At 41.4% G+C, this 27,545-nt stretch overlaps 1 protein-coding gene across 3 annotated transcripts; it reads right to left on the bottom strand.

Annotated features, from left to right (window-relative positions):
- Positions 1–821: 821 nt before the first annotated feature.
- frmd6 (FERM domain containing 6) lies at positions 822–26,516 on the bottom strand. 3 transcript variants are annotated; one of them, XM_079370271.1, is made up of 15 exons: positions 26,306–26,516; positions 23,976–24,040; positions 15,995–16,282; positions 14,682–14,772; positions 12,266–12,345; positions 11,634–11,710; positions 11,364–11,550; positions 9,953–10,108; positions 9,408–9,473; positions 8,921–8,989; positions 5,919–6,093; positions 4,953–5,261; positions 4,435–4,566; positions 4,106–4,197; positions 822–3,954 (listed from the first exon to the last, which is right to left on the bottom strand). In XM_079370271.1, the coding sequence occupies exons 3-15, from the start codon at positions 16,091–16,093 to the stop codon at positions 3,661–3,663; spliced, it is 1,827 nt and encodes a 608-aa protein (XP_079226397.1). In that variant the 5' UTR covers positions 16,094–16,282; positions 23,976–24,040; positions 26,306–26,516; the 3' UTR covers positions 822–3,660. The 3 variants fall into 3 exon arrangements, with proteins under 3 accessions (XP_079226397.1, XP_079226396.1, XP_079226398.1); XM_079370270.1 differs by lacking the exon at positions 23,976–24,040; XM_079370272.1 differs by lacking the exons at positions 23,976–24,040; positions 26,306–26,516 and adding an exon at positions 26,178–26,278.
- Between the last annotated feature and the right edge of the window lie 1,029 nt (positions 26,517–27,545).

Below are 27,545 nucleotides of genomic sequence, written 5' to 3'. Positions count from 1 at the left end.
CGTACAAAATAGATGAGAACATTTTAGTTTGTTTTAATTTTTGGGTGAAGCCACAGACGCAACTGAAGCTAAAAGTATAAACATGCAGCATCTGGAGAATGAGCTTTTTTAAAATAGTTTCTGATTTATTCTGCAGATTGAATCAATGAGGAGGAGAAACAAAGAGTTCTCTGCTTTAATAAGAACTGACGCCAGCTAGGAGACGGTTCATTTTATCAGCATGAAGTTGTGCAGAGGTATAACCGTATTTCTTTTAATTTAAAGCACATTGAGCTAATGTACTGAAATGTGCTCTATAAATCAAATTCATATTTTTCCTTCATTAATAAACTAAATCTAATGTTGAAGCATCCCCTCCCCCCCAACAAATGTTTTATTGTGACACAGCTGGGGTTCAGATACTAGCAGTTTGTCACCCACAGTGGTGTCTACGTTCAAATAGCAGTGACGTCACGACCGCGCTCATGCGTTAACATATACTGCCACCTTCCGGCCAAACTGAAACCCTTCATGAAAGCAAGCTACCACCAGAGGGCAGCACACACCAACAAAACACTTAAGACGCGAATGATTTGGTGATAGTTTTGGTGCATTTTTTGTTTTACATTATTTATTGGAGAGAAAAGTTTTCATCATAATGAGGTAACTGATTGTATATACATGTACTTTTCATTTTAGCTTTTTATTTTATTTTATTTTTTAATATAAATTAGTTAATCTTTTTTCTCTTTGAATTTTCTTTTTTTTCTTTTCTCATTTTTGAAACAGTAAAATCAAAAGAATATGCTCACATCTAAAAATCACCACAAAAGAGAAGAATGTTGGCAAATAAATGTACCTTTTTATTAGATATAGAGGGCGTTAGTACCAAGAAGGCACAGACCAGACTTCATAGTAACATTTCTTTTCTTTTTTTAACTACAGGGTGACAAAAAATATCCTGAAGGGAGGGATCCTTTCACAGAAAGGATTATGGGCACGAACATACAGACTTACAGTCTCTTACGTATTGTAAGTTCGACCATATAAGAAAATCAGAAAATTATGCAGACTTTCAGGACGAGGGTTATGACTGTATGGCTATGTACCTCAACACATACTGTTTGAATATAAGAATCTTTGTCAAAATATGACATGTTTTCATTAATAAGCACAAACGGTAAGAGGAAAAAATGTAAGAAATATCAAAGTTTTTATCGAGCAGTGTCTCATTTAAGTGTTACACAAATGTTTTTGTTTACTTGTTTAGTTGCTGTATTGCTTACAGGTAAAAATGGAGGATTTTAAAAATGGCATGGTGTATTTTAAGGCTGATCAGAACAACAAACCAAAACACCATAGTGCTCTAAAATCATTTCACATCTTGTATGAGATTGTTTGTCTGACAAAATCGACACATCGTGACAACTGAAGTACAATGAGTAAATGAGTAAACAAGCTGGACCTTGTCTGACAGATAGACATGAGGTAAACTCTGAAAGCTTCATATCAATTTAAGAAACAAATTAGGATCTAATCTGCAGATGAACTGTTACAGTGTAATCCACATCATTCATGGAGCTGTATGAACATTGAGTGAGAACAATTCCTGCCGGGAGTAAAATGAGAAGATTGCTAACAATCATCATTTTGTAAGATGTGGAGGAAGCTAACACGTAAGAAAGGCTAGCTTAGCTAAACATAAAAGTATACAACTGGGGGGGAACGTGGCTTTTCTTCAATGGTACAAAAATACTCAGTTTATCTTTGAACACACACTTTTTGTGTATATATATATATATATATATATATATATATATATATATATACACACATATATATATACACATATATACACATATATACCGGTATATATATATGAAGCCCTGCTGTCATATGTATGTTCGATCAAGAGACTGTTCTGCAAATTGACTTTTTGATTTGTCACTTTTGAAGTCTGGCTTTTTAAAGTAAAAAGAGATAAACTGATGGGGTGCGGGGGGATTGTTAGGGAGGCTATTGTCATGAAGGAGTAATATATGCCCTTCACCTAAACGATGAAACATTATTTTACTATCACAGCCCAGTAAGATCCGTTCTATTTGCAATCTTCAGGATCTTGATATGATTTCATTTCAAAATAAAAAAAAGTCACTCTGGGGGTTCGTTCATTTTACAGTTGAGTGTGATTTGAATTTAACGTATGAAAATGTTGAATTAAGCAGACAGAACAGTTTCTATAAAAACACCTTCTTATTTGTTACCGTGCGTCGGCATTAACTGGTTATTTTGAAACCTTCAAAGATTTGTTACAGCTTCCAAAGAGACCACAGTCTTCTCCAGCTCGTGAGATTCAAATGATAAAAAACCTGTTCAGAGTCTCAAACATCACACGTCCTTAATACTGTCACATACATACCGTTTGTAATACTGAATGACATCAAGCACGCACACAATAACTGTTAAACATACACAGGTCTGGACAGCTTATACAAATAAAAAGTCAACATGTAAAAAGCTCTCAGGTAAATCAAAAAGGATGCAGAATAAAAAAAAAAGATGCAACAAGTTCCAGTTCATGATCAGGGTAACACAAACAGGAAGACAAAAGTGAAATGAAGCCAAGCAGGAAAGAAGACTTGCATGTTTGCATTAACACGCAGGCTTTGTTTTGGCCAACAGCGAAGCGGCCTCCATTTTGAGTGTAGATTACAGGGAGGCTTTTGTGGCCGCAAACTACACTCAAGTCAGGACACGAAGGGAAGTAACTCAACTTCATTCCTGCAAGAAAACTCAGTCTGATTTCACAGAAACATTTTGAAATCTTTCTGACGTGTTTTGAAATACTAAAAACAGGCTTGATAAAGGAGTGTGTGTGTGTTTGTGTCTGTGTGCAGTTTAAAAATAATGTCAGGCTTTGTGTTCTGATGGCTTGGATCTGAAAAGGTGAGGGTGTGTGATTGTCAAGGCGATGGTTTGACACCTGCATAGAGGGATGAAGGCACATCAGGTGTGTGTTCTTGATTAAGAGTTCAGTCTGAGAGGCGGGAGTTGGCACACTGCACTTCCTGTTGAGGTAAAATGAAGTGGTGTAGACGAAAAACCGAGGGAAGGTTCACCTGCCCTCCATGACTTTGAAATGTGTGTGAGGGCAGTTTGTTTTTTTCCTTTCTTTTTTTATCTTTGGTTTGTAGCTCAGAATGACTTTGTCCTTTGTGTCCTCCGGAGAACATCTTTGATATGCTCTCCGTGTCTGTGCATGAGTCTCTGTCTGCTGTAACACCTCGTGCATGCACACACTTCTTTTGTCTTTAGAAAGGAAGCAAACACAACATGTGGTTCTGTAGGAGACACATTTGAATAAAAATGTTATTTCAAAGATGATGACATGATCCCTTTTGTTTCCTTTCACACAGGGGAGCAGCTCAGGTTACGTTTTTTAAGACGCATTTTATTTTGTTCTTTGAGTTTCCATTTCAGCCAGAATCCTCCGTGTTTGTTCATGTGTTATTCGTCTGAGCGGCAGCAGACTTGTTGCCAGTTTACTAAAAACTCCTGCCAAGAATAGAAACCACCTCTCCAACGCTCCTCTCTCATCTCGTTCCCTGAGGGCTGAAACATTTCCACATCTGACACGAGTCACGAAAAGGTCACCCTGAGGTCGCCTCTTTTCTGTTTCTGTCACACCACGAACTCGGGGACCTCGTCGCTCGTCAGGTCCAGGGAGAAGTACTTGTTGGTTCTCTTAATGGGAAAGGGATGCTGCTCACTGAGCATGCCGGCACGCTGCTCGGCCAGGCCTTGATAACCACCGCCGCCGTCACTCAGCTCCTGAGCGCAGCCGAATGTGTAGCTGTGGGCGGTGTCCTGGCAGAGCTCCGCCCACTGCAGGCAGTCCTTCTGGTAGAGCCGGATGTCGTCGAGAGACTGGCTGTGACGATCTGTGGAGGACTGAGGCTTCCTGCAAGCTGATGTCTGTTGGTAGAAGACAATCAAACAAACCAAAAAAATCAATATTTCGACGCTGCAGCAGCAGTTCAAAGTAAGTTAGTCAATGACCAATGACCTAACTCATAAAGGCTAATGCAGGTGCACACCTTACTGTGATGAGTGGAGTGTGATTTACCTGTGGCAGAGACTCGATGCTCTGTCCTCTCATCTTGACGACGGTCTCGGAGGAGCTGGATGTGGAGGAGCTGACGTCTTTCACTATCAGTCCTGCAGAGAACACAAGAACACATTTAGCTTTAGTAAGAAACCACTTCATTAATGGCAGATAAAGAAGAAATTCACCCTCTGTGTTGCATGCTTCTCTAGAGGTGTCTGTCTCTAATTGTTTGGTAACTAAGAATACGACAGTGTTACGCTTCTGCAGAGAGTACAGTTCACCCTAAAAGACTCTTAACAGGGATAGAAGTCAGGAGTTAGGCCAGGAGGAGTTTGAACTATCTCTACCTGAGTATCCATTGCTCTGGTCAGGCGACATGGTCAACATGTCCTCTGTGATGTGGATACACAGCTCCTGGTCCAAAGCCATCTCATGAAGCTCCTCGTAGTCTTTGGGGTCGTCAACCAGCATCTCTATTTCTAAGGGAAGAAATAAAGTCCAAATTAAAAACATGTCTGCAGTTATCGTCTTCTGTTGGTGATCTTTATGTTTCAACAGGGACCTTTCTTTGATTAGCTATCGGTATAGAAGTGTCAATGAACCAGTTGTTACTTTTTATTTTGGATAAAAAGCTGCTGATGCAAATGATAAACAAAGATCTTATTGTATGTTTCAAGTTCTTTTCATACTTACATGTATATAAAATACTGATTGAAACAGACACAAAGGTGGTCCTTTTTGCTAAAAAAATAACTTCATTATATTAGTACTTTATTTTTACTTCTTATACTCAAAGGAAATGCTGCTGAGTCGGGTTTGTCTTTAAGGATAAAACACGCACTCCACATTAACCCTCCTCTCTCACCATCATCGTCCAGTATGCGCTCCTTGCCGCTGCTCTCGATGCCCGAGGTGTGTGAGCTTCCGTGGCTGGTTGTGGACGAGCTGCAGGTTCTTAGTGGCCTGTGGGGTGCCTGACCCGGGGCCCTGAAGCTGTCCGTCTCGATGCCCGAGGTGTGCGAGCTACCATGGCTGGTGGTGGAGTGGCGGGACAGGCGTTTGTGATGAGACACGCTCCCCGCACTGCTGCCGCTGGCCCGGGAACGTTTGTCCAGATGTTCCATGTCCAGCTCGAGAGCGTCACTGATGTACGACTCCCTGTACTGCTTCTTCTCTGATACCAGACAAAAATACACGCAGATTTAACGAGAGCTACTAAGTTGAATCATTTCAATGAAATGAAATCAAACAAATATTTTGATGAGTGATTCATTATTCCAAATGTTTACAGATGTATGCCTCTTCTTTATTCATGTTATCAAATCAAATTCAAAATGTAATTTCCTTTATTTGTTCCGAACACGTCAACACACAAAAAAAAAAGAAAAAAAAAAAAGTATTCACAATCCTATCATGTGAAATGTTTAATCGTTTTATTAAACCAAGTGCAAGAAAGGAGTTTCTGTCAGAGTTTAAATGCAGCTACAAGACAGTTAGCTTAGCTTAGCTTATGGTAGCACAAACGCTGGAAACGGGTAGAACCGGTTGGCTCACTCTGACCTGAGTCGACAAAATCATCAACATCATCTCTCAAATTCACTAATTGCCACATTCTTTCGTTGATTCGTTACATAAACAGTTTAATTAGCCAATCAGAGCTTTCACAGGGGCCTGTGTGTTGGAGGATTTGTCTTGGACTGTGGTATATTTGTGTTCACACCGATCAAAGGAACCAGACTTTTTTTCTGTTTCTTGCACAGAATGTAACAAACAACAAAATGATCGTATATAATCATATATATATATATATATAACGGAACACTGTAAATACCTTCATTTTCCTCCAGTCGCCGGACTTGCTTGAGAACAGGCTGCAGGTTCATGTAAAGCCGGTGGCTGTTGCTGAGCAGCTGCAGGAGGTGGCGAGAGCGCACAGGACAACCTGTGTAGTAGATGAGTTTACGGGCCGAGGGAAGACCATCAGGGAGGATTTCAAACTTCTTGCCCTGAGAGAGCAGAGGAAGAAAAGAGAGAGAGAGAAAAAAAAAAGCAGATGATGACAGGAGACTTTGATTGATAGCAGATAATAATATAAGTTAATGAGGTATGTGGATTTGAAAGTGACGACGTATCAGAGAGGCCTGAAGGCAAACCGCAGAGAGGAACTTAAAACTCTTCTGCAGCCAAACACAACGCAGCAATCAGAAGTGCAACTTCTTCCTCACACACTGAGGTTTGAGTGCTTTTGAGCAGATTTGATGATTTTGCAGGAGGAGGACATGTTGGATGAATGCACAGAAACACTAAAATGGTGGGTTTGTGCTTTCTCTCCAGTTCCTTTTGGCAAAGGCTTAGCCCCAAAACAGCTGCCTTTGGTGTCAGCAAGATTGTTTTCAATACAGACCTCTCAACGTTTCTGCAAAGGTTTGGGCTTTCGGAGGTGACGGGAGGGGATTAAAGCTCCGCAAAATGCAAAGAGCTGCACATTTCTGACCACAGCAATGCACGTTTACTTTCTATTTACCCAACCCCCTTTTTAAATAAAACAAGCTTGGTTTACAAGCTGTGCACATGTTGGGAAACACGTTACATGTATGAGGCTGTGAGGTACAGGCAAATCAGCTCATTGAAATCATCTTCCTCTGTCTGATAATTATCTCAGGGCTGAGTTATCATTGAAGACTTGCTTGAAAAAAAAAAAGGCAGAAAAACATTCTGTTCCTTCTCTCCAGTCGAGTATTTTTCTTTAACCTCAAACTGAGGTTTGCCACCAGCAAAACAATGAAATCGTACTGAGCAGTTAGGGTTAGGGTGAATGAGCCAAAGAGAATGAGTCAAAGAAGGTCACTGCCTCAACTTTCTTCTTAACCCTTTGACCCAGGCTCCCTTTTCTTCTTGCTTGTAATAGATGCACATTTACTGTAATCCATGTTCTTAATAGTGCATGCACACACATTTCTGTTAAATTCGATGATCTGATTAGCATCACTGATTAGCCTTTAGGTTGTTTTCAAATCTTCACCATGAAGGCTCAGTTAACCAGTCCTTGTTTTCAGTGTCATTTTAAGTTAAAGTTTAAACACTTTGTATAGGCTCATAGAGGGAAATGTGATAGGCTCCAACTCTGAAGGACTGAAGCAGCTGAGATCACTTAAAATCCAAACATGACAAATCAGTGGCTTCACTGCGGGTGGTTTGCCGGATGAATGAACACAGCAGCAGCAGACTAGTGTCAGGTTTGAGATTATTAAAAGGTTTCGTGCAGTACACATGGGTCAGTCGATATAAACTCTCCACTGAGGACAGCTGGACAACTTTCTCCTCTTTCCGAAAAATTCCTCCCAAACAGGCCACACACATCGAAAACTCCCAGCGTCAAAGGGGGCTCGCTTTCATCCAAAAATCCCTCAACATCAACCAGAAAACTGGCGAGGTTATTAAGGCAGAGTCTCCAATCCAACACCACAGGACACGAGGGGGATGACTTCATTTGGAAATTCAGGAAGACAATCGAACTCTCAGGAGGACTCTATATGCAACTTTATTTCACTTATTGCATCAGAAACACTGAATTCAACGACTCCTGCTTCCTTTAGACTCAATTTAAGGATGAGCTTCAGTTATCCTGGCCAATATCCTAAACAGAAACCCCCCCCCGAAACCATCACAACATATGGTATTTATGGGCCCACACGTCCCTCCACCCTGCTCTGCACTGGCTCGCTCGGCCCAAGCTGCAGCCGCGGTGCTGGGTGACGTGACTCGTGGGTGTGGTGGAGGCAAAAGCCTGTTATTCAGAAGAAGAAGAAGGGCGGGACGGAGCCACGAAAGGGCCTTTCACCTCCACAGTGAAACCACAGCAGCCACGCCACGGTCGAATAGCTCGCACGACGATGCTGACTGCAAGCTCAAAGAAAAACAAGCAAAAAAAAATGTTGAATGAGGAAAACAGGATGTGTTCACTGTGAACTGTTTGGCAGATGTAACGTTTTTTGGGGGTTTTTTGCGCTAGAGTGGGGCCAAAGCAAAACTCGCCACAACGTCTTGAACAACAAAGAATCTTTTCTGAAGAGTTTAGATAGATAGATAGATACTTTATTGATCCCGAGGGAAATTCAGGCATTTACAGATTCAGGCATTTACAGAGTCATTTATCCTGCTTCTAAAGTTTAAAAGTTTAAGTGTAAAAAAATAAAATAAAATAAAAAAAACAGGAAAAGTACCGGTAGCTAAAATTAGAATCAAAAGGGCTGGGTGTGTCTGCGATGGATAGAGGCAATAATGACCTCTGCTGGTTGTGATTAATAGTCGACCGGCGGAAAACGTTAAACTGTCACTGTGAAGCAGATATATGGAGAACATCAACTACAATATCAGAGAGCCTATGGAAGAAAATTAACCGAGCGCTGAGCTCAGCTCAACGACAGGCTGAGACAGCACAGAAGAGAAGACTGAGAGTATATAATATGAGAGAAAATACTGCTCCTGATTACATGAAAATACTGTATGTACACCGTCTACAGTCTGTGTGTGTGTGTGTGTGTGTGTGTGTGTGTGTGTGTGTGTGTGTGTGTGTGTGTGCAGGGAAAGTCATCCTAAATCCCTGATTAGTTCCAGAGGACTTGCAGGCTAAGATAAAACAGCAGTGCAGAGAAAAGAAGCCCTGCGTAAAAATTTCCACAACCCTGAGCATTTCACAAAGATTTACCCTGAACCAGAAGATGCTCGGGTTTCGACATCGATGGTTAAATAAGTCAAATAAACAACCTAAACCGAACAACCGATGGACAATGTTTCTTTGTGGAAAAAGGTGCGATGGTTTGTTTGGCTCACCACAAATACGAGTTTTCCCACGTTGGTCCAGGGGAAGTCGTACAACAGCTGCCTTACGGTGCCCACATTCTGCAACAGAGAATTACAGACAGGTGAAGTCAGTGATTACAGGTATAAAGAACACACTGAGGCCACACAGCAAAAACTCTCGCTTTAGTTCAACATCTGATCCCTCTCTTTCAAAAACAAAACAAAACAATGGAGCACAAAGTCCAAATCAAGATCCTTGAAAAGTCACATCTGAAAGCCGAGAGACAGAGTTAGCATCTTAGAAAAGACAAAGTAGGAACAACGGACATGAAACAGACAAAAACTGAGATTTACCAGAATTCTCTTTCAAAGGGATCGAAATGATTGAACCAACAAAGCTGGTAGACTTTTTCACAGACAAGACTTTTCTAATGAAGTGAAAATGTTATCAAAAATAATAAAACCTTAAATCCCACATTCATTACTTTCTCATTACAGAGTAGGAAACGTTCAATACCTGAAATATTTGGATGCCTCGTAAAGTCAGTCCTAATGTTAGTGAGGCCTCCACTTCCTTCTTGTCCTGTTAAAGAGAAGAATCAAACATAAACCAAGTTTTCGTGACATAAACGGGAGGGGAAAAAAACCCATCATTAAATGCTCCTGTAGTCAAACAGACAAAACAAGTTAACCCATTTTCAATCCTATAGTTTTATTCTATCAGATGCGTTTATTTACGTGTGGGTATTTGGACATTTTACTGTCAGTACTTCAAGGTCAGCAGTTTTTTTTCTTTTTTACTTAAAGAACTGGAAACTTTGATATGTATGATAAGAGAAACTTGATTTGGTTGTTGCTTATTTAACAGGGGTGCATGCATTAAACATCATTCAATACTGTACTGCTTCTATTTGATGTAGCCATCGTTTTGATTTCACTGTTATTGTGTCGTGTTCCACTAGATAGTGAATAACAAAGTCATCTGCATGAAGAGTTGATTATGTTGGACAGAAGAAACTCTCATGTTCCTGCTGTCGACCTGAGAACGTTCCCGTCTCTCACCTTGTAGAGTCTGTAGTAGTGGACAGTGACGTCATCGAGCTGGGCACACTCCTTGATGTATTTGAGATGAGCCTCGGAAGCCGTGAGAGCAAACTGATCTTTGTGCATATTGGGGATATGCCTCAGGATGTACTCACGTCCGCGCTTTGCTATCACCTGAGAGAGAGAGAGAGAGAGAGAGAGAGAGAGAGAGAGAGAGAGAGAGAGAGAGAGAGAGAGAGAGAGAGAGAGAGAGAGAGAGAGAGAGAGAGAGAGAGAGAGAGGAGAGAGAGAGAGAGAGAGAGAGAGAGAGAGAGAGAGAGAGAGAGAGAGAGAGAGAGAGAGAGAGAGAGAGAGAGAGAGAGAGAGAGAGAGAGAGAGAGAGAGAGAGAGAGAGAGAGAGAGAGAGAGAGAGAGAGCAATGTCAGGCGTGGCTGCCCTCAAGTCCTTCAGAATCATCAGAGCAGATTGGCAACACAGGTTGCCAATAGGCATAATGAAGCTCCCTGCTGCAGGCCAAACAGATGTCAACGTGGAGAGGCTGAATGAGAGCTGGAGGGGCACGAGCTGGAAACACACTCGCTAAGCTTCACATGTGGCTTCTCGGGACTTTCTATCCGTCTGAATGTGTGGGGGACTTACTGTAGAGGAGTGCTCATCATCAAGCAATTTCCTGTCGCTGCTGGTTTCGAGTGGCGATAAGAAGGCAGGAGGTTAATTACAGGAAGTGAAGAGGCAATCAGGCGGGTGTGGCTGTCATAGCCGGAGAGATGGAGGGGGGAGGGGGCTAGTGTGGCCAGAACAGCCATGTCAGCCGGAGTATTTCTCAAGATTAAAAAAAAATGTGTGCGTGTGTGCCACTTCCAGGGACAAAAATAAACTTAATGCCCCAGTTCTGAACATCCCACATGCTCAGATGTGGAGCTGTCGCTAACTGTTTGTACAGTGTGATTAATGGAAGTGGGCCACAGACACCGATATTGTATTTACTGCAGGTCAGAACACTAACATGCCGTTACTATAGGTTTCAGCCTCTCAGTTGATGACACAGCGGTTTCATTTGAGTCATTTTGAGATGAGACCTGTTTAAGTCACTGATGTTTTATGAGGAAAGCATGACTCACCTAAAAAAAAAAAATAAAAAAAATCAGACAGACTGACCTCAGGAGGACTACCCACTCGTACAAAACTCAGATCTAACACTACTTTAAAGCTTCTTCAGGGGAAGTCGATTTAAATGGTTGAGGTGCATGCCCCCCCAAAAGGCCGGTATGTAGGTGTCCTTTATGTAATAACACTTTTTAAAGCTGCCCCAGTGTGAACATGAAGGGAAGGAAAAGTGCAACATGATGATCAGTCATCTTAAATCACCTCTTCTTTGAATTTAATTCGACACGCGCACCCACACACGGTTCTTGTTGGACATACTCACCCATGGGGGGAAGTAGGCTTCAGGTTCAAAGTACTTCCCAAAGTGCTTGTTGCGTTTGAAGTTTCCCAGGTCAGCCTGCAGGGCGAAGGCTGCCAGGAGGAAGTAGGCCTCCTCTCTTTGGATGCACTGAGAGAGCAGCACCTGTTTCCTCAGGTGCCAGTAGTAATAGTACCTGGCTGCCCGGTCACTGCAGAATGAAGCAGGTTGAAGATTAACTCAGGTTAAACTGAGTCATGTTAGGATAGTTTGTAGCGATCAGACGTTGTTTACCTGATCAGTCTCCCGTTCTCTACGTAATACTGAGCTCTGAAGTGAATGATCATCGGAGGACCGAACTGGTCGATGCCCTGAAAACCAAACAGGTAAAGGTTGTTTATTTTCTATAACAGGGAGAATGTCAAACAGCAATGAATCATGTGTCATGTGTTATATTAAACAACCCGGAGAGAGTGAGGCAAGAGAGCAGCTTTTAGGTCAATTGTAAGCCTTCATATGGGGTGTTCCGGCTGCCTCTTTAGATGGGAAAAGCCTCCCTTATCAGTACACAACAGTGTAAGATGATCAGGTTTCAGACTGCTGAAGTGATTTAATCTTAAACTGGTGTCTTCTGTAGTGGAATTGTAAAGAAAACCTTAAATTGAAATGACGTACATTTATTAAAAACAGACCAGTTCAATGAACCTGGGACACAATAGAAATATGGAATCATTTAAGAACACTACATGACAGGAACATCATTTCACATATTGTGCATTCAAGAAAATGATCAATTACACTTCACACACAATCCAGTTCTGTCCCATCACTAGTGTAAATAATGTGAGTCATTCTTAGTGTGACGTAACACTGGAGACTCGATGTCCTCGTCTCACTTTTTAAATGTGTCTGAATCAACTTCTTACCTTGCTGGCTTCTCTTTTCCATTCTTTGGGGCAATATTTGGATAGCTTTTGATCCAGCTCCATATAGATGTGTTCATTATCTGTCAGAGGAGGAGAGTTACAGGTTTAGCTCAGACACCAGTTTTCTGTTTCATCAATGTGAGTGTGTGAGTGTGTGTGTGTGTGTGTGTGTGTGTGTGTGTGTGTGTGTGTGTGTGTGTGTGTGTGTGTTTTTGGATGTATAGATACCTTCAAGTTGTGTGTGTGTGTGTAGGGTGTATTCTCCCCTGAGTGCACCCTATTCAAAGCCTGCCTCCGAGCCGTCACATCAGACAGCCTGTGCACTTCTCTTTGTACTCTTTGCCTCTGCTGCTCCTCCTCACTCCCTCACCTAACTCTGTCAGCTCTTAATCTTCTCCTGAACTGACGCCTTTCATGAGCTGCAGCCCTGCACATCTGACGACTCAGTTTACATACAGTGAAAACCCACTGAAAAAAAAAATCTGAATTTCAAAGTGTAAAAAAGACTAGAAAACACATTTTATGTTTGTTACGACATAATGACAAATAACCATCATGTTATAGCCTTGTTTTCACCACATTTAGTTTAAAGTTTAATTATCTTTCAACAAGACATCATTTAATCGGGTCGGTCAGATAGCTGTGTAAGTGGTGCTTCTCAAATCCGCCAAATGACAAACTGGACTGACCTTTGACACCATGTACTATCTTTATATTATGACCTGAGTGTTCGTTAGAGACAACTGACCAGAGCCTTGCATAAGCTCGCTTTATTAAGACGTACAACAGGCAGCCTTAGACCACAATACAGGAGCACATTTACTCCAGGACCTGATCCCTTCTCCTTCTATTACTCCACTTCATCAGCCAGTAACATCAACATTATCATTTATTTTACACGCGCGGCACTATGCTGCATTTTCTCCACTGCAGGGATCTCTGTCGCCGTGCGGATGGACTCGAGTTTAGTCATATTTGATTTGTGCTGTTAGAGAAATCCAAGCATTACATTTAAGAAAGTACTCAGTAAAACAACATTTCACAAACAACATTCCTGCTGATCAGGCAAATCTAAAAAACATTACTGTGAGAAGTTGTCATTGAGGAGTATTTGGAGTTGACGTGTTTTTATTTCTTTAAGACTTAAAGGAATGAACTTTGAACCTACGCTTAGTGTCTGAAACATTTGATGCATCATGTTATTTTAATAAACAGGAATGTCATTGTTGGTAGATTGTTTGAGGATTGCAGTTTTTAATAAATCGAATTTCAATCACTTTGTTAGTTTTGTACAAATGTGGAGGGAGTTACAGAGGAATAGAACAGAACAGATCCAGCCGATTCTTTTGAAAAACACAGCCTTAATTATCTTCATCAACTGATTTAGTCTGGACATTAAATGCAAAAACGACGCAGATTAAAAATACAGAATATATATTTACATTGAAGACACTGGAGCTGATAGAAAACTGCAAAGGTTGTTCTTCTTTCTTTTTTTTAAATTGGTTTCAAGATTTAATACTACGCTTATCATAGATATTTAAACCAGGGAGGAAATTAGCAACTCGGCAAAACTTTTACAGGAAAGTTTACTCAAAACACCTGTTTCTTCCACTCATTAATGATGCAAATATTGTTTCACTACATCGGAACCCATGTGTGATGCAGCAGCTTGTCTTTGGTCGGGGGGACATCGGGTGACACACAGGGAGTGGGTGGCCTCTGTTTGCCTTGGGGATTTCACGCTGTTCAGACAAGCACTTTAGGAATGTCCCACAATCAGACCCATTGGCTCCTGCTCAACTGACCTGCTGCACCGTCATTGGCTCATCTGGGGGCCAGCTGTCTGAAAACATTGCCTTTGCAAATAACTCTCTCTTTGCAGTTGCCTACAACTGTCACCCGCTGTCTGCCTCGCTGTAGTAAAGACACGGTGACTCGTTCCACTTGCACGGCCCTCACAGTGCCGTCACCGTAAAAAAAAAACAACTGGAGCCTCGAAGCACAATAGGAGCCAGTCAGGACCAGGAGGCCCCGGTTCCTGGGACACCGCCATGACATGTAGGTGAGAGATGCAACGTTTAGGGCAGATTCCTGTTTCCCAGCCAAGGGATTGGTCTGAGGAATAAAACTGCCTGGTTACGATGTTTCTATGTGGCTTTGTTGCTCTTTATGACCGCATCGCTCCGCTATTTCATGTTTCTTTCAATATTTTGAAAACAAAGCTTGGTCCACATTAGTAGAGATGTGGGGGACGGTCACAGTAGACTGCTTTGTTTAGCTGATGGCTGAAACGGTTCGACATCAGATTCACTTCAAACAGCATCACACAAACACAGATGTAGACTGCTCAACCACAAGGTGGGATGTGTCAGGTTGTTTCCCCCAAAGGAATCACCGGGAAAAAAAGGCTTACTCTGAATAACACTGAGTCCAAACAGGTGACAGTCCTTCAGCCTCAAGAGGTCGCACACCTGCACCAACAGTTCCTGGCACAAAGTCTTCACCTGGGGAGGAAAGAGGAGGAGGAGGAGTTTTAGATTATTGAGATCATCTTTTGACTTCTGTATACATAAATCAAAAAATGTAACCAGAAACAGGGATGTGTCAGTGTGTAGTCGACTACACAGTGCAACGGCATATCCTGCTGCGTTCTTACTTCAGCTCACTTGGGTGGAAGCCCTAAAACATTGTTTACCTGCAGACAATTAATCTAGAGGTCTATTTGTTTGTCTGTCTGTTTTCAGAGCGACTCGTTAGTCTGAATTAAATTTCCTCAATTTCATCAATCATGAATTTCAAAAAAAAGTTCAATCCTCTCGGAAACAAGTCACCTCGGAAGATCACTGATCACATATATGCTCGCACCACCTGGTGTCCCAACGTGTTTTCAAAGTTGTTCCTGTCTGGACATATCTCAGTCCAACAAAAGAACATTGTGCACAGAACATTTATTACATAAAGTAAACATCAGATAATCCCTGCGGAGATTAAATACATTCCTGCGATTTCTGCAACAACAAATCAGTGTTTCATTAAGCACCAGCTGACAGCTGCCAAGAATTAATTTCACAATTCGTTATGAAATCCAAACCCCTCCGTTTGTCCTCGATAGCGCCGTGACTTCCTTTAAACCGGGTCAGAAGAGTTTGATACAATGAGAAATATGAAGCGAGAGAGAGTGTTTTCTTCGCTTGGTTTAAAGCTGGAAGCAGCTCGGTCCAGAGAAAATCAAAGGCTAAACAATTCTTCTTCTTGATTGTTGTGTCATTGTTTTTTTTCTCTTTTTTTACACATTATGTTTTATATAATCTGAATTAAAAAAAATTCTCTTTCGTGGGGTCAAAACAATAAAAAACACCTGAAGATGTTTTGGAGCAGCATGCCATGAGGCCTCGTCTTCATTTACTTAAACTTGACTTAAACTGTGTTGATAAATATCGAGCTGACACTCTGTTAACAAGTGCTGTGGATGTTTTTGTCGTGTTATTTTTCAGGTGAATTCATTTCACATTTAGCTCAGTGTAAATAAAAAGCTAACCGACTATTGGCTGTCAAGTCATAGTTGTTGGAAGTTTCTAAAAAATATTTTCTCATCGCTCTCAGCAAAACAGCTCATTAGTCTGTTTCCAGAACAGCTCCCTTCGCTTCCCCTTCACTCTTTTGTTTTTACATCTCGAGTTAAATGAAAAGTTTTGACGAACAATCAGTGTTTGTACTGGGACTCACATTGACAATGACATTGAGTGTGTCATCATTGGGCAAAAAGACACAGACACAGCGGCGGTCCTGCATGGCTTTGTTGTTGTGGAAGCTCAGTTTGTTCATCTTCGTGTGGCTCAGACAGGACAGGCCCCTCCGCCTGCTTCCACCGCAGGCACCGACACCACCAGGACCGGCGGCCTCTGTATGTGTGCTTCAGCTACAGCCCGGCGCAGACACACCAGCACCTTCAGGCTCAGCGGGCCAAGCAGCGCTCACAAGGCAGAGCATGTGGACGTGAGCTGGAGTCAGACACTGTGGGAGGAATCACAGGAGAAGAAGGGTTTAATGACGCAGCAGCTGTACTGTTGACAACAATATCGTGTCATTTTTGCTGAAAATAAAATACTCTGATTGGACACAAGAAAGACCAAGAGAGCATCTGTCTGGAGAGGAACAGATGATGCGTAACGATGAATTTAAGAAACACAGAGACAAGTTGACTAACACCTCAAGACCCCACTGAAACCCTCACAAATGTGTTTAGCCAAGGTGATGAAATGAGTATAACAACAGCAGCCAAAAACGATGACTTCATCAGCTGTGAAGAAACGTACGCACTGAGTGTTAAGATGACAACTACATGTTGCCAAACATCTCTGCTAATCAGCTTCATGTTTTGCTCCTGGCAGCTCTTCCTGTGAATTCACTCAGCTGCCTTCTGCTGTCGTCTTGTGATGACGGTGTAACGCGTAAGACTCCCACACTGATCACATTTTTCCTTTATGTCCTGACCAAGAAAAGGAATCAGTTAATCCAACACCTTTAAAAACAACTCCTCTCTAGATCAGCAGTTATATATACACGTCAGTGCATACATGCATGCCACTGTTTGCTGATAGGCCGATGCACGTCATCAGGATACTGATGGTGAACTGAAACATTGGAGCGTCTCTACACAACACTGTACACGTCTGTAAAAATCAATGAAAGGCCGCTGTAGTAGTAGCATGAAAGTTCCACCTCCCTAAAATACTTCTGAGTCGTATTTAGGAAATATGGAAAAAAGATCTGTGGCTGGAGTTCAAAGGTGATTTCAAGAAGATGAAAATGGAGGTTCTGGTGATAATGTACTGTCATTTGTTTGGAGCTAAAATGTATTTGTTAAAAACATATTGCTGTCTGATCTTCCCATCACATTATAGAAAAGTGTTGACGTTGGTATTGATAAAGAGAAGACTTGATAAGGGCATTAAATATTGATAATAAAATAACAAACACCATCCTTACTTATAGCATCAAATTCATTTCTGGTTCTACTACAATAAAGTGTGTATATACAACAAAAGAAGACTATATTCAAAGTTAGACATTTTGCTAGCCTTCAAATACATTTATATTGCCTAGCTTTGTAACAAGCTATATATGAGAGAGAGAGAGAGAGAGAGAGAGAGAGAGAGAGAGACAGAGAGAGAGTAAACGCACAGCTCCAACATGAACAATTGTCTTTTGATTCTCTCGCACTCACACGACGTGATCTGTGCCCGAAGACGTGACGAGACCTTCAGCGGGGTGTGAAAAGTCTCACACCAGACAAAAGAATGTTAAAGAACAATCAATCCTGATTATCACTTCTTCCTGTTGAAAGTCACTCACCTTGAAGCCATGTTGTCATTAAAAACAGATAGGAAAGACACCCAAAGGGAACACATCACGGAGTGAAAAACAATTAGCATTTCAAAAGATGCAATCAGGGGATTAAAGGGCCATTTACCACACACAGAAGTTGAGGAGTTCAGGCTTCCTTTTTTTTTTTTTTTTTTTGCTCAAGTATGAGGCCCCTCCCAGCTATCCAAAGACACGAAGATGAAGATGAAGTGTCACCATGTCTTGACAAACTCATATTATATAAGTATAAAAACATGCTTTGAAGTCAGTGCAGTTCTAGCTTTAACATAGAACGCAGAGGCAGAAACTCACAAAAAAAACTACTTCAAGGAAAGCTGCTAATAAACAACAGCTTTAACTGCAGGCTTGGACTTCTGCTGCAAAGTCACGAAGTGCTTCTCAGAGTAAGTACCCATTCAATACGCCTGCTGTAGACATATAACACTGCTTTGTTGCCGCACAGACAGGGAGCATTGTGGGCCGTGCGGCCATAAATACACATACTGTTGACATTCAGCATCAGTTCTCATTAGAGCTGGTCATTGGCTGTGCAGTGTGGCGGGCAACCGGCCACTCAGCAAACTCTGCTGATGAGCTCTGACTGGGACGACTCCCGCACTGCCGCTGACCTTGACGTAACACAGCAGCACTGCAGCCGCAGATACAAACTCACACGTGTCGATGCAAATAAAAAAAAAAAAAGAGACACACGTACAGGGCAGGCATTCACCCCCCCCCCTGCTCTCGAGCCGTGACCATATGTCAGGTGTTAATACAGAGTGGTTGAGCTGTGTGCGATGGCAGTGGGGTTAATTAGAAGTGAGATCCAACTAATTGGATGCCTTCCTTCCATTCCCCGCCCCACTTTCCTTCCAGAGCATTTACAGTAAGCGGGGACTGATATACCTGCAGAAAATACTGTTTAAAAGGGTTTCAGTAAGCATTCATGCTGACAGAAAGAAAGAAATGGCAGCCGTAGAACCCTAAGGTGCAGGTTTTGATTTACAGATTATCGTAGCAATCCCTTGGAAAACGCCTGCTGGGGGCTCTGCTGCAACACTACACGTCTGTATTGTATGTGATCAGCTAGTATCATGCTTTAATAACTGTAGCACTCTGTTAGCTCTGTCCATAGAATCAGTCTTTAAATACAGTAGGTCAACTTTTTTCACTGAGAGGAAGTCCCTTCTATGAAACTGTCACCAGCTAGTTTTGCATTTTATCATCATTGAAGTCACTAAATATCAGCAGGCACAGAGGGAATGATAACCTCTGGTTAGGTCCGAGCTGGCTGTTTGGATTCCTGGTGCTAAGCTGAGTTTAGCTGCTGCTAGCGTTAGCTTTACTGTAAAAATGCGACAAACTTTTGGTAGGAAGTTTAAAAAGCAAAATAAATACAGAAAAACAAACGCCTCCTTGACTTTCCTCATTGCTGTCTCCACTGTAACATCTCTTTCCACAGATGAATACAGAAGACAGTCATAAGTTTTAGTCAATTGTTTCTGAATCTTTGATGAATTGTGAGTTTGACTGTATGATTGTGTAAGTGATGAATCACATCACCCTGAGTTCATGTTACACTCAGGGCAAGTCCATTCTTATATCCTCCCCCATCTTAAAATGTCTCTTTATGGCAAGAATAAAAATGGCTACAGCTAAAAGATGGAGCAAGGAGTCCTGACTTTCACAGACATCTTATTCATGACTTGTTTATCCCATTGTTGAATGTTAGTGGTAAAAGCTGAAGTAGAACAGTCGTAGAGACGGCTTAGTCAGACATAACCGAGTCAAGTCATTATTGATGGCTTTAAAGGGCTATTGGGTCATGTCTGGTCTGCACATGAGACATCACCACAGAGGGAATGTCCAGCATGAAATTAAGGGGTGGATTGTGTTACACACTGTGGAGCGTGAACTCTGTGTGAGGGAAGAGAGTGCTGGATAATGAAATTATTGCTGCTTTCAGACCCCCCCTCTCACTGCCACGCAAAGTGTGATGCAACACCAAAGACCCATCGAGAGCAGCTCAAGCACGCACAAAGAGCGGCCAGCAGAGCTTCCTCTGGCCTTTCAGCCTCAAAAACAGGGATACTGTCAACGTGGCAAACCTCAGAGTTAGGGCTTGACACCGAATCCAAAACGAGAGAATGAAAGGGCCTCAGTCATGACCATACCTCTCTTTTTCTCATTCTTTCCCTCCTCCATTGACATCAGAGAGTCCCTGTGTCTAACTGCTGGATGGTAGAGCCAAAGAAAACTTCCTTTGCTTGGAGAAGAGGGAACAGGCCAACTAAAGGAAGCTGTCACCGTGTGGATTTAAGAATAGCTCCAGGTAGAGTTTGTGTCAAAGAGAAAACAAAAAGAGCAGGGGGGGGGGGGAATATATGCAGCAGAGAGAGGGAGAGCACAGAGACGCAGCGCTTCGAAGCTTAGGCATGAAAAAGGAAAAAAAAAAACTGCTGCAGTCAGGAGAATTCCTCACTAACATCTGCTTCTCATTTTAACAATGGCGGCCTTTGATTCCTGATGCACACACAACGAGTAGCAGCGCCATCGTCTCCATGTGCGCTCAAACGGCGTCACCGAGCAGCATCCTGCAACCTGCACCCACCGTAATCCCTGATGTGGAGCTGAACTGTGTTCGAACACAAGTCACGTGAAGCTCAACCAATTCACAGCGTTTGTTTTCACCTGCTGTACCGACGACATGGCTGCATCAGGACCTCCCACAAAAAGTTGAAGGATAAAGTACAGAACAATAAAATACAACTATATAATGATCAATTCACCAACATATAAAAATCACAAGTTGGGCGACACTATATGTCAACAAGATAATAAAAAACAACAAAAATCCATTGCCACAATGGTATATTTTCATATTACTTACTCTCTAACACGCAGACATTTTGTTCACATTCTAAGAGTAAATTAAGCAAATCTGAGTTAAGGTGCGTTTACAGTTTTTGGAATCAACTCTTTTTTAGATAAACTGCCATGTTAATGTTACTCCACTCCAAGTGTTTCCTGTGTGTACACATGTACAAGAACTTCAAGTGTTTCAGCTTTTCGCAAATTCATGGTCAACAATTTTAGATTTTGTGTTGCAGCTTGTTGTTCCGACAAAGATTTCTGCTCTGATGAAAAGACAAAGTGAATTCTAATTTTTTTTTTGTTGTCGTAGGAGGAAGCCTGTTTCATGAGCTACAGATGCTGACACAATATGCCTTTGCTGAAAGGGCATGACTATAATAAATAGTGCCAACGACTGGATCCGAACCGCTCGTTTTCTTTCTGCAGCTCGCTGCCAAGAGATCTGTTTATTCAGCTGATGAGAAATGCTGCTGAGCTGACGAGGAGCTCTAAATCACATCCGTCACAAGATGGAATTAGCCTTCACAGCGAGACTTCCCTCCTCTCCACTTTTTAAACTACTGACACTCGAAAAGGAGGGACTAGGTGAGAAAGAATAAAGAGGAAAAAGGCATGCTAGGAGGCGACATGCTTGGCTACCAAACCGTCGACGGCCTCAACGTCTGTTTTGGAATTTAAGGCTTGCAAGTCATGATGTCAGGAAGCGGCTGTAGTTATGTACAGGAAACGCAGCATTTTGTTTGGCAAAAAAAAGCCATTTTTATGTCTTTGACTTTCACTGCTGTCAACAGACCAAAGATGGAGTAAACAAATAATTGTGTCACTTGCTGCTAATAATAGAGCCTAGAGGTATGTTTATCTGTGCCCCCACAAATACCTGGATGCTGTGTGTGTGTGTAGTTTTAGCCTTAGAACCTAATCTCAGAGGCAGAGGGAAAACACACACTACTATTTAAGACCCTGATTCCCATGATCCTTTGCCCATCAGATCATCTAGCAGATATTTGTGACGTCTATTTCCACTGGGCTGACAGGGAAGATAAACTGTTTGTTTCTGGCTCGGAGTCAGACTGAAAGTCAGAGAGCCTCAACCAGAGTTTAACGACTAATATCAAGTTATTTAAACGCAGGATCAGAATTATGGTCATCATCCAAAACACACATAAATCATGAAAGTGTCATCTTCTTTCACCTAAAATGTAATCAGTGTATTCGCTGTCTGGATGTGTCCCTTCATCAAATGTCACACTCATTAACCCTAAAGGCCAGGCCCGGACACAGCATGGTATTATAACACTGTTGCATAATTCAGAGAGAAAAGATGAGGAATTGGATGGTGGGTGGCCTCAGGCTCAACCACAGCTAACAATTTAAATGCTGCTTAAATATTTAACACACATTATTTGAATTCACTGGAGAGGAAATTCTTATTATGTTAAAGACGTTTCACCTCATTTCAACTTTCAACCATCAGAACAGCCTCTGTCCATGCATTCCTCTCATACTAAGAAGGTGAAGCACCTTCAAGCTTGATGGCTTATTCACATTCTTGATGGACATAGAAATATGAAAGTGGCAGCAAAGGACTTTGATTACTTTCTGTGAAATGCTAAATAACCAGCCTCTCAGCTGCTGTCGGATTAAAGTTGAATCATGTTGGCACCAGCTATCAGGGCAAAGAAATCTGAGGTGGAAATATGTGTCATCAATCATTCTTGTCAAAAGCTTTATGGACAGTTGAAAGTTAAATGAAGGGTGGGAATCTTCGGGAATCTCACGATTCAAACGGGATTCAAAATATAATCCAGTGAGGATTTAAAGGCTCTATAAAAGAAAGGGAGGAATTGTTTTCATGCTTTAACACAAAAGCAAACCATTCATTCTTGTCTGAAATCTGATTCATTGCAAAATGTTTCATATAAGACTATACATTACTGCATATACTTGGGAAATTACATACATGAGAATATCTCATGAACACCACTTGCAAACTGCTTCAGTGTTGTCAACCAATCCATCATTATCCACATTGCTGCCCAGCAACAGGTAACTTGTGTCGAATCATAGACTAAACTATGCTCAATACGGTTCTTATAAGGGTGGAAATGTATATCACCATACAGGGGTTACTTTAAGGAATTCAATCTTTAATGTTCATGTTCAAATTTTGGAAGAACTACTGTATCAAACATGTCCTTCAAATATAATTCAAATCTGCATTAAAATGAGCAGTACTGAAGTGTATGGATGCATTTATACACCTCTCATCTGCTCCAGTTCAGAGTGGGCTCTTGGTGTTTTTGAAGTGTGTACACAACATTAAAATGTCAGTCAGAAAGAGAAAAAATGACCAGGTCACATACGGCACGTTTTCAACAGTAACACATAATTAACATCAAGCTTCAAGTAAATATGTCCGCAGGAACAAAAAACTTACATGATTTCAACTTTCATAACATCTGGCTTCCATGTGGCTCTTAGCGAAGAATCAGAGCGCACACACACACACACACACACACACACACACACACTGCAAGACAAGTTAGAACAGAGTCAGTAGACGCTCCCTTCCCTCCCCACCCAGCATTTGGGCTTGGACTGAGCATGAGCAACCTCACAAAACTAGCAATCGTAGAGCAACAAACCACAAGGACGTCAACCCGACCATTACATACGCTCAAAATAGTCCAAGTAGCTCCAAAAGAGAAGGTTAAGAAATGAGCTGCCATTACAGCAAACCCCAACCAAGCCCTGCTCTTTTGTTTCCGGCAACAATATTCCGTTTCACAGAGTAAAAAAGGATGCTGAAAGTTGGTTTTCTGAGCCTCGTCTTTGCAACAGGTCTGCCTGCTATTGTTTACATTGTCACACAGGAGCAGAGTCACAAGTGTCATAGTTGAAACTTAGCATGTCTCTTCTTCTCAGTTTAATCATTTTACCTGTTAAGAGTGAATTGCTGCATTTTGTGACATTGAAAAAAAAACTTTAGATATCTGAACTCTGCAGAAACCGATAGCCGATGAATGACTATAAATCAGGATGGTGTATGCACATAAGTTGGCCCTATTGCTTAATGTGCGCATCTTACATTAGCCTTAGAATTTCAATTATAACAGAGATTAAATCAGGTTGCAAAACCTGTTGTTTAAGTCAAGTATCTTCTGTAGGTGAGCCACAAACTAAAGGTCTCAGTGTCACATCTACCTGCTAGCAATCCCCACCAAAATCAACTAAATATCCTGCAGGAAGCCCCATGAGCTGTTGTAAGGAGCGTGTGAGATAAGCTGATAATATCCTCTTGGGGGGGGGGGGGATGCTGGCAGGTTAAATCTCTTTGGTCCACTTCCTTGAAAGGACTTGAGCTGCGCTCGTGAAGGCAAAGTAAGCTGAGGGAGAGAAAAAAAAAAAAAGAAAAACACAATTCAAGGAAAGGGGAGAAAGGGAGACAAATGCAGGAAGAACTGACCTATTTTTTCCGTCTGTCCCTTTTGGTGCACTTGAGACATGAATCTGAGAAGTCATGCAACATCCCTGCAGTAGCAGAAGAGGTATGTTGATGGTCTTCATGTACACTCAAAGGGCCATACAATCCAGAGAAATAATTCAAGCTTCAACCTTCCAATCACACAGCCTCCAATTTTTGGCGTTTTTAAGAAACCGCTTTCAAAGTTGGACTTCCTAAGATTTATAGGTTGATTACAAAAACTGTAACAAGGACTGGATAGTGTAGAGCGATGAGTGAAGAGCCCAGGGCCCCCGTACAACTAACACCAAGACATATGGAGATGCCTGATGCAAAAGGACAGTATGAGATAAAGTATCTTCTTCTTTATGACAATAAGTCATGTCATCCTCTGTCATGGAGTTGCACCACCCCGCTCAATCTTCAATTACATTATCATGACACTCAATACGTCGTGTGTTTTACACCTTATAGCAACAGGGCTGAAGGCGGATCATAGTGATGGATCTAGAAGAGAACATTTAACAGAGATGCTTGTGAAGTACTTTCAAAGTTGGCTCCGAGCATGTCAGGCTTCCCTGGGAGAATTTGCATTGTAAGAAGACGATTATGTAAAAAAAGCACATAATGGGTTATCTCCAGTTACCCATAATGCTACAAATACTTCCTTCTTCAGCTCAGGTACTTGGTGTAACAGTTTATGTATTCACAGCATAGCTTTAGCATCAAAGAAAGTCAGCCCTGAGGCTCTTTTGATGCAGAGTTTCATGAAAATGATGGAAAACAAAAGATCCAGCATGTGCTAAAGCATACCATGACGTTATATTTATTAGTCAGTTTTAATGACAGCAAAAGATTCAAAAAAATAAAGGTTAAAACCTTCACAACGAATTGGCCACACATATTTGTTACTCTCATGAAGCATAAAGTGGGATGAGGGATGTTACCTTGAGCAATTGTGGGCCATCCCATCACACATTCCAACACATTCATCTGAATGAGTCACCGACTGACACACACGCACACACACACACACGCACACACACACACACACACACACAGCAGTCATCTTTGTTCACACGTTTCCTTTTTGTTTCCTACTCAAGCGGTGCTCTTCCTGTTCAGACAGCACCTGCACCATCTCGCTCTCTCTGTATCAGTCATGAATGTGGTGCTTTTCCATCCGTTTTCCTTCACACAGCTGGAGCAAAGACCTTGTTGGCATGTCCCACACTATGTGCTTGAGAACCAGCCACACAAGATAACCAACTGATTAACCTACCATGTGTACTGGATGAGTTGCCATGTTTATTTTCAACCCTTGGAGGGGATCCTCTAACTGAATCATAAATCTGAACCTTTTACATGATGTGAAAAAAATATTAATTACCCAACATAGCTGAGTTCTTATTTGGAAATGACTGTGACAAAGGTAGTCAAAACAATCAACCACAGTGTAAAAGTTCAATTGGCAAAGCATCCTAACTGCCCAAGTGCCCCTGGACATTAAGTCATGACTTACTCCGAGGACTGCTCAACTCTCAACAAGGACATTAATAAGAAACACATCAATGTTTACCCAAACATTTCACACAGCCTAAAAGTTAGACTTTGTTGGAAAAACGTGAGGATTCCCACTGCCTCATTTTGCCTCATAATCTTTTGACTAATATTAAACAGAAGAGGAAATTGTTGGCATTCCTGAATACTAAGAAGACGACTTTTAAGTGTGTCTTGAAGGAAAGAAATTGTGAATGTTTTGCTCCAAACAGGGTTGATTAGCATAGATTACACGTTTTTTTAACATCCTTTTAGGGCTGTTGAAAGGATGTTTTGGGAACGAATGGCATGGTAACTACACAGCAATAACAATGGAGGACTTTTTGCAACTTTTCCTCTTATAATGTGCAAATATTGACATACAGTAGTTGAGACACTAACTTTAACTTTGCTCTTCGCAAGGTATCCATGTCTGAAAATCTTCATAAGTTAATAATAAATACCTACTGTATTTTTGCTGGTGTCTGTTTCATATTTGCTCAATAAATATTAAAAATTCGACCCGGTTACTCATATGTCGTGGCTACATTCACATATTCTGGCAGCATCACTGTCGGTGAAGCAACATAACTTAATACTTTAAACAACTTTAAAACACGCTGTTCCTAATAAAAAAAACCATCAAACTAGGCAAAACAATTTTACCTGAGATATTTCAATGATTCAAACTGCAGCATCTACGTCACAGTTGTTGGTAACCGTTAAGATTCCTGGAGTGACGAAATGTAAACGGATAAAGATAGAAAGCATCTCGGTAGTCGAGCAAAACCCACCTTTTGACGAGAAAACAAAGTATTCCTGTTTTTTTTTTGTAAGTGTTAATCCAAAAGGTTTTGTAGCTGTTATGACAAAACAAAAAGGTATGGAAATATCCTCAGTTTCGAAAAGACTTGAGAAAGTTTTAGGGAAGAGTCGTTGTTCTGCCGCCTTCAGCTAACGCCACACTCTGTCCAGACTGGAGCAGAAACAAGTCCAGAGGAATACATGTGCGGTTAGAGGAATCCTAAAAGGGGAGGACCGGGATAAGGTTTAAGACTCTGAAGTCATACTGATACATATAGAGTCAAAAGAAAAACACATATTATATAATTCATTAACTATATACGCTCCAATGTGCTTTTGCTAGTTTGCGTTTGCGCGTTAATACCGTTTGTTCTCCACAGTTGCTTTAACTCTAGTAGTAAACACCCCTTATGGAATTCCAAGTTGGTATCGCCCACGGCTGCCTCTCATTCCATTCCTCCCGACTGTGCAAGACAGGAGCTCTGTCGCATTGATTTGGGAAGTCTGTGTGGAGAAATTGTAACGGCGTCGACCGTTTTTAAAAACACGTTCTCCATATAAATAGGTAATGTGATGTAAAGCATCACCCGAAGCTGGGAGTCTTTTATAAGCCTTATTTTTTGACAAGGAATGTAATTTAAAAAGTTAGTAGCGTGTATTACATTTTCTCAGGGGAGTAGCCTATTAAAAGAATGTAACGAGTCTGTTAATGGTCGTTTATATAATCAGTTATAATCGTTTAAACTATCAGTCTGAGTTGGATATATGAGTATGCAAGCGTCTACTATGAGTGTAAATAAAAGTCTGTTAAATGCTCATAAATAGACCAAGGGATTGAAATGGGCTTCTTAATTCCATATACTTTTTTATAGTCCTAGTAGCCTACTGCAGGCTGTGTTGTTGTATAGACTAACATATTAACTATGTCAAGGCCAGAAATGATCATTTCTGCTTCCTTCAAATGTTCCAAAAAACAGCCTTTTTAGTAGGGAAACAGCATGGGAAAGTGAAGAACAGCTAACCTTATGTAGCATAATGTGGATACCATCTGTGTCTTTCTTTGATAAGAGGCTAAATGTACACATATTTGATTACCTTGTTTATTAAGAAGAATTATTTGTATGCTGGACCCTAAGGTTTCTCCCCCTTGAGATGTCACAGGTTTAAAAGTGGGGAGAGCCCCTCTTAGTTGACATGGTGACCTGTAATTAGTGCTCGGGGGCCCCCTAG

The sequence above is a fragment of the Symphodus melops genome, assembly GCF_947650265.1.
Source record: "Symphodus melops genome assembly, chromosome: 19".
In the NCBI taxonomy this organism is placed as follows: domain Eukaryota; kingdom Metazoa; phylum Chordata; class Actinopteri; order Labriformes; family Labridae; genus Symphodus; species Symphodus melops.
Note: the sequence above shows the minus strand (reverse complement) of the source record. Positions and strands in the feature narration are given on the sequence as shown.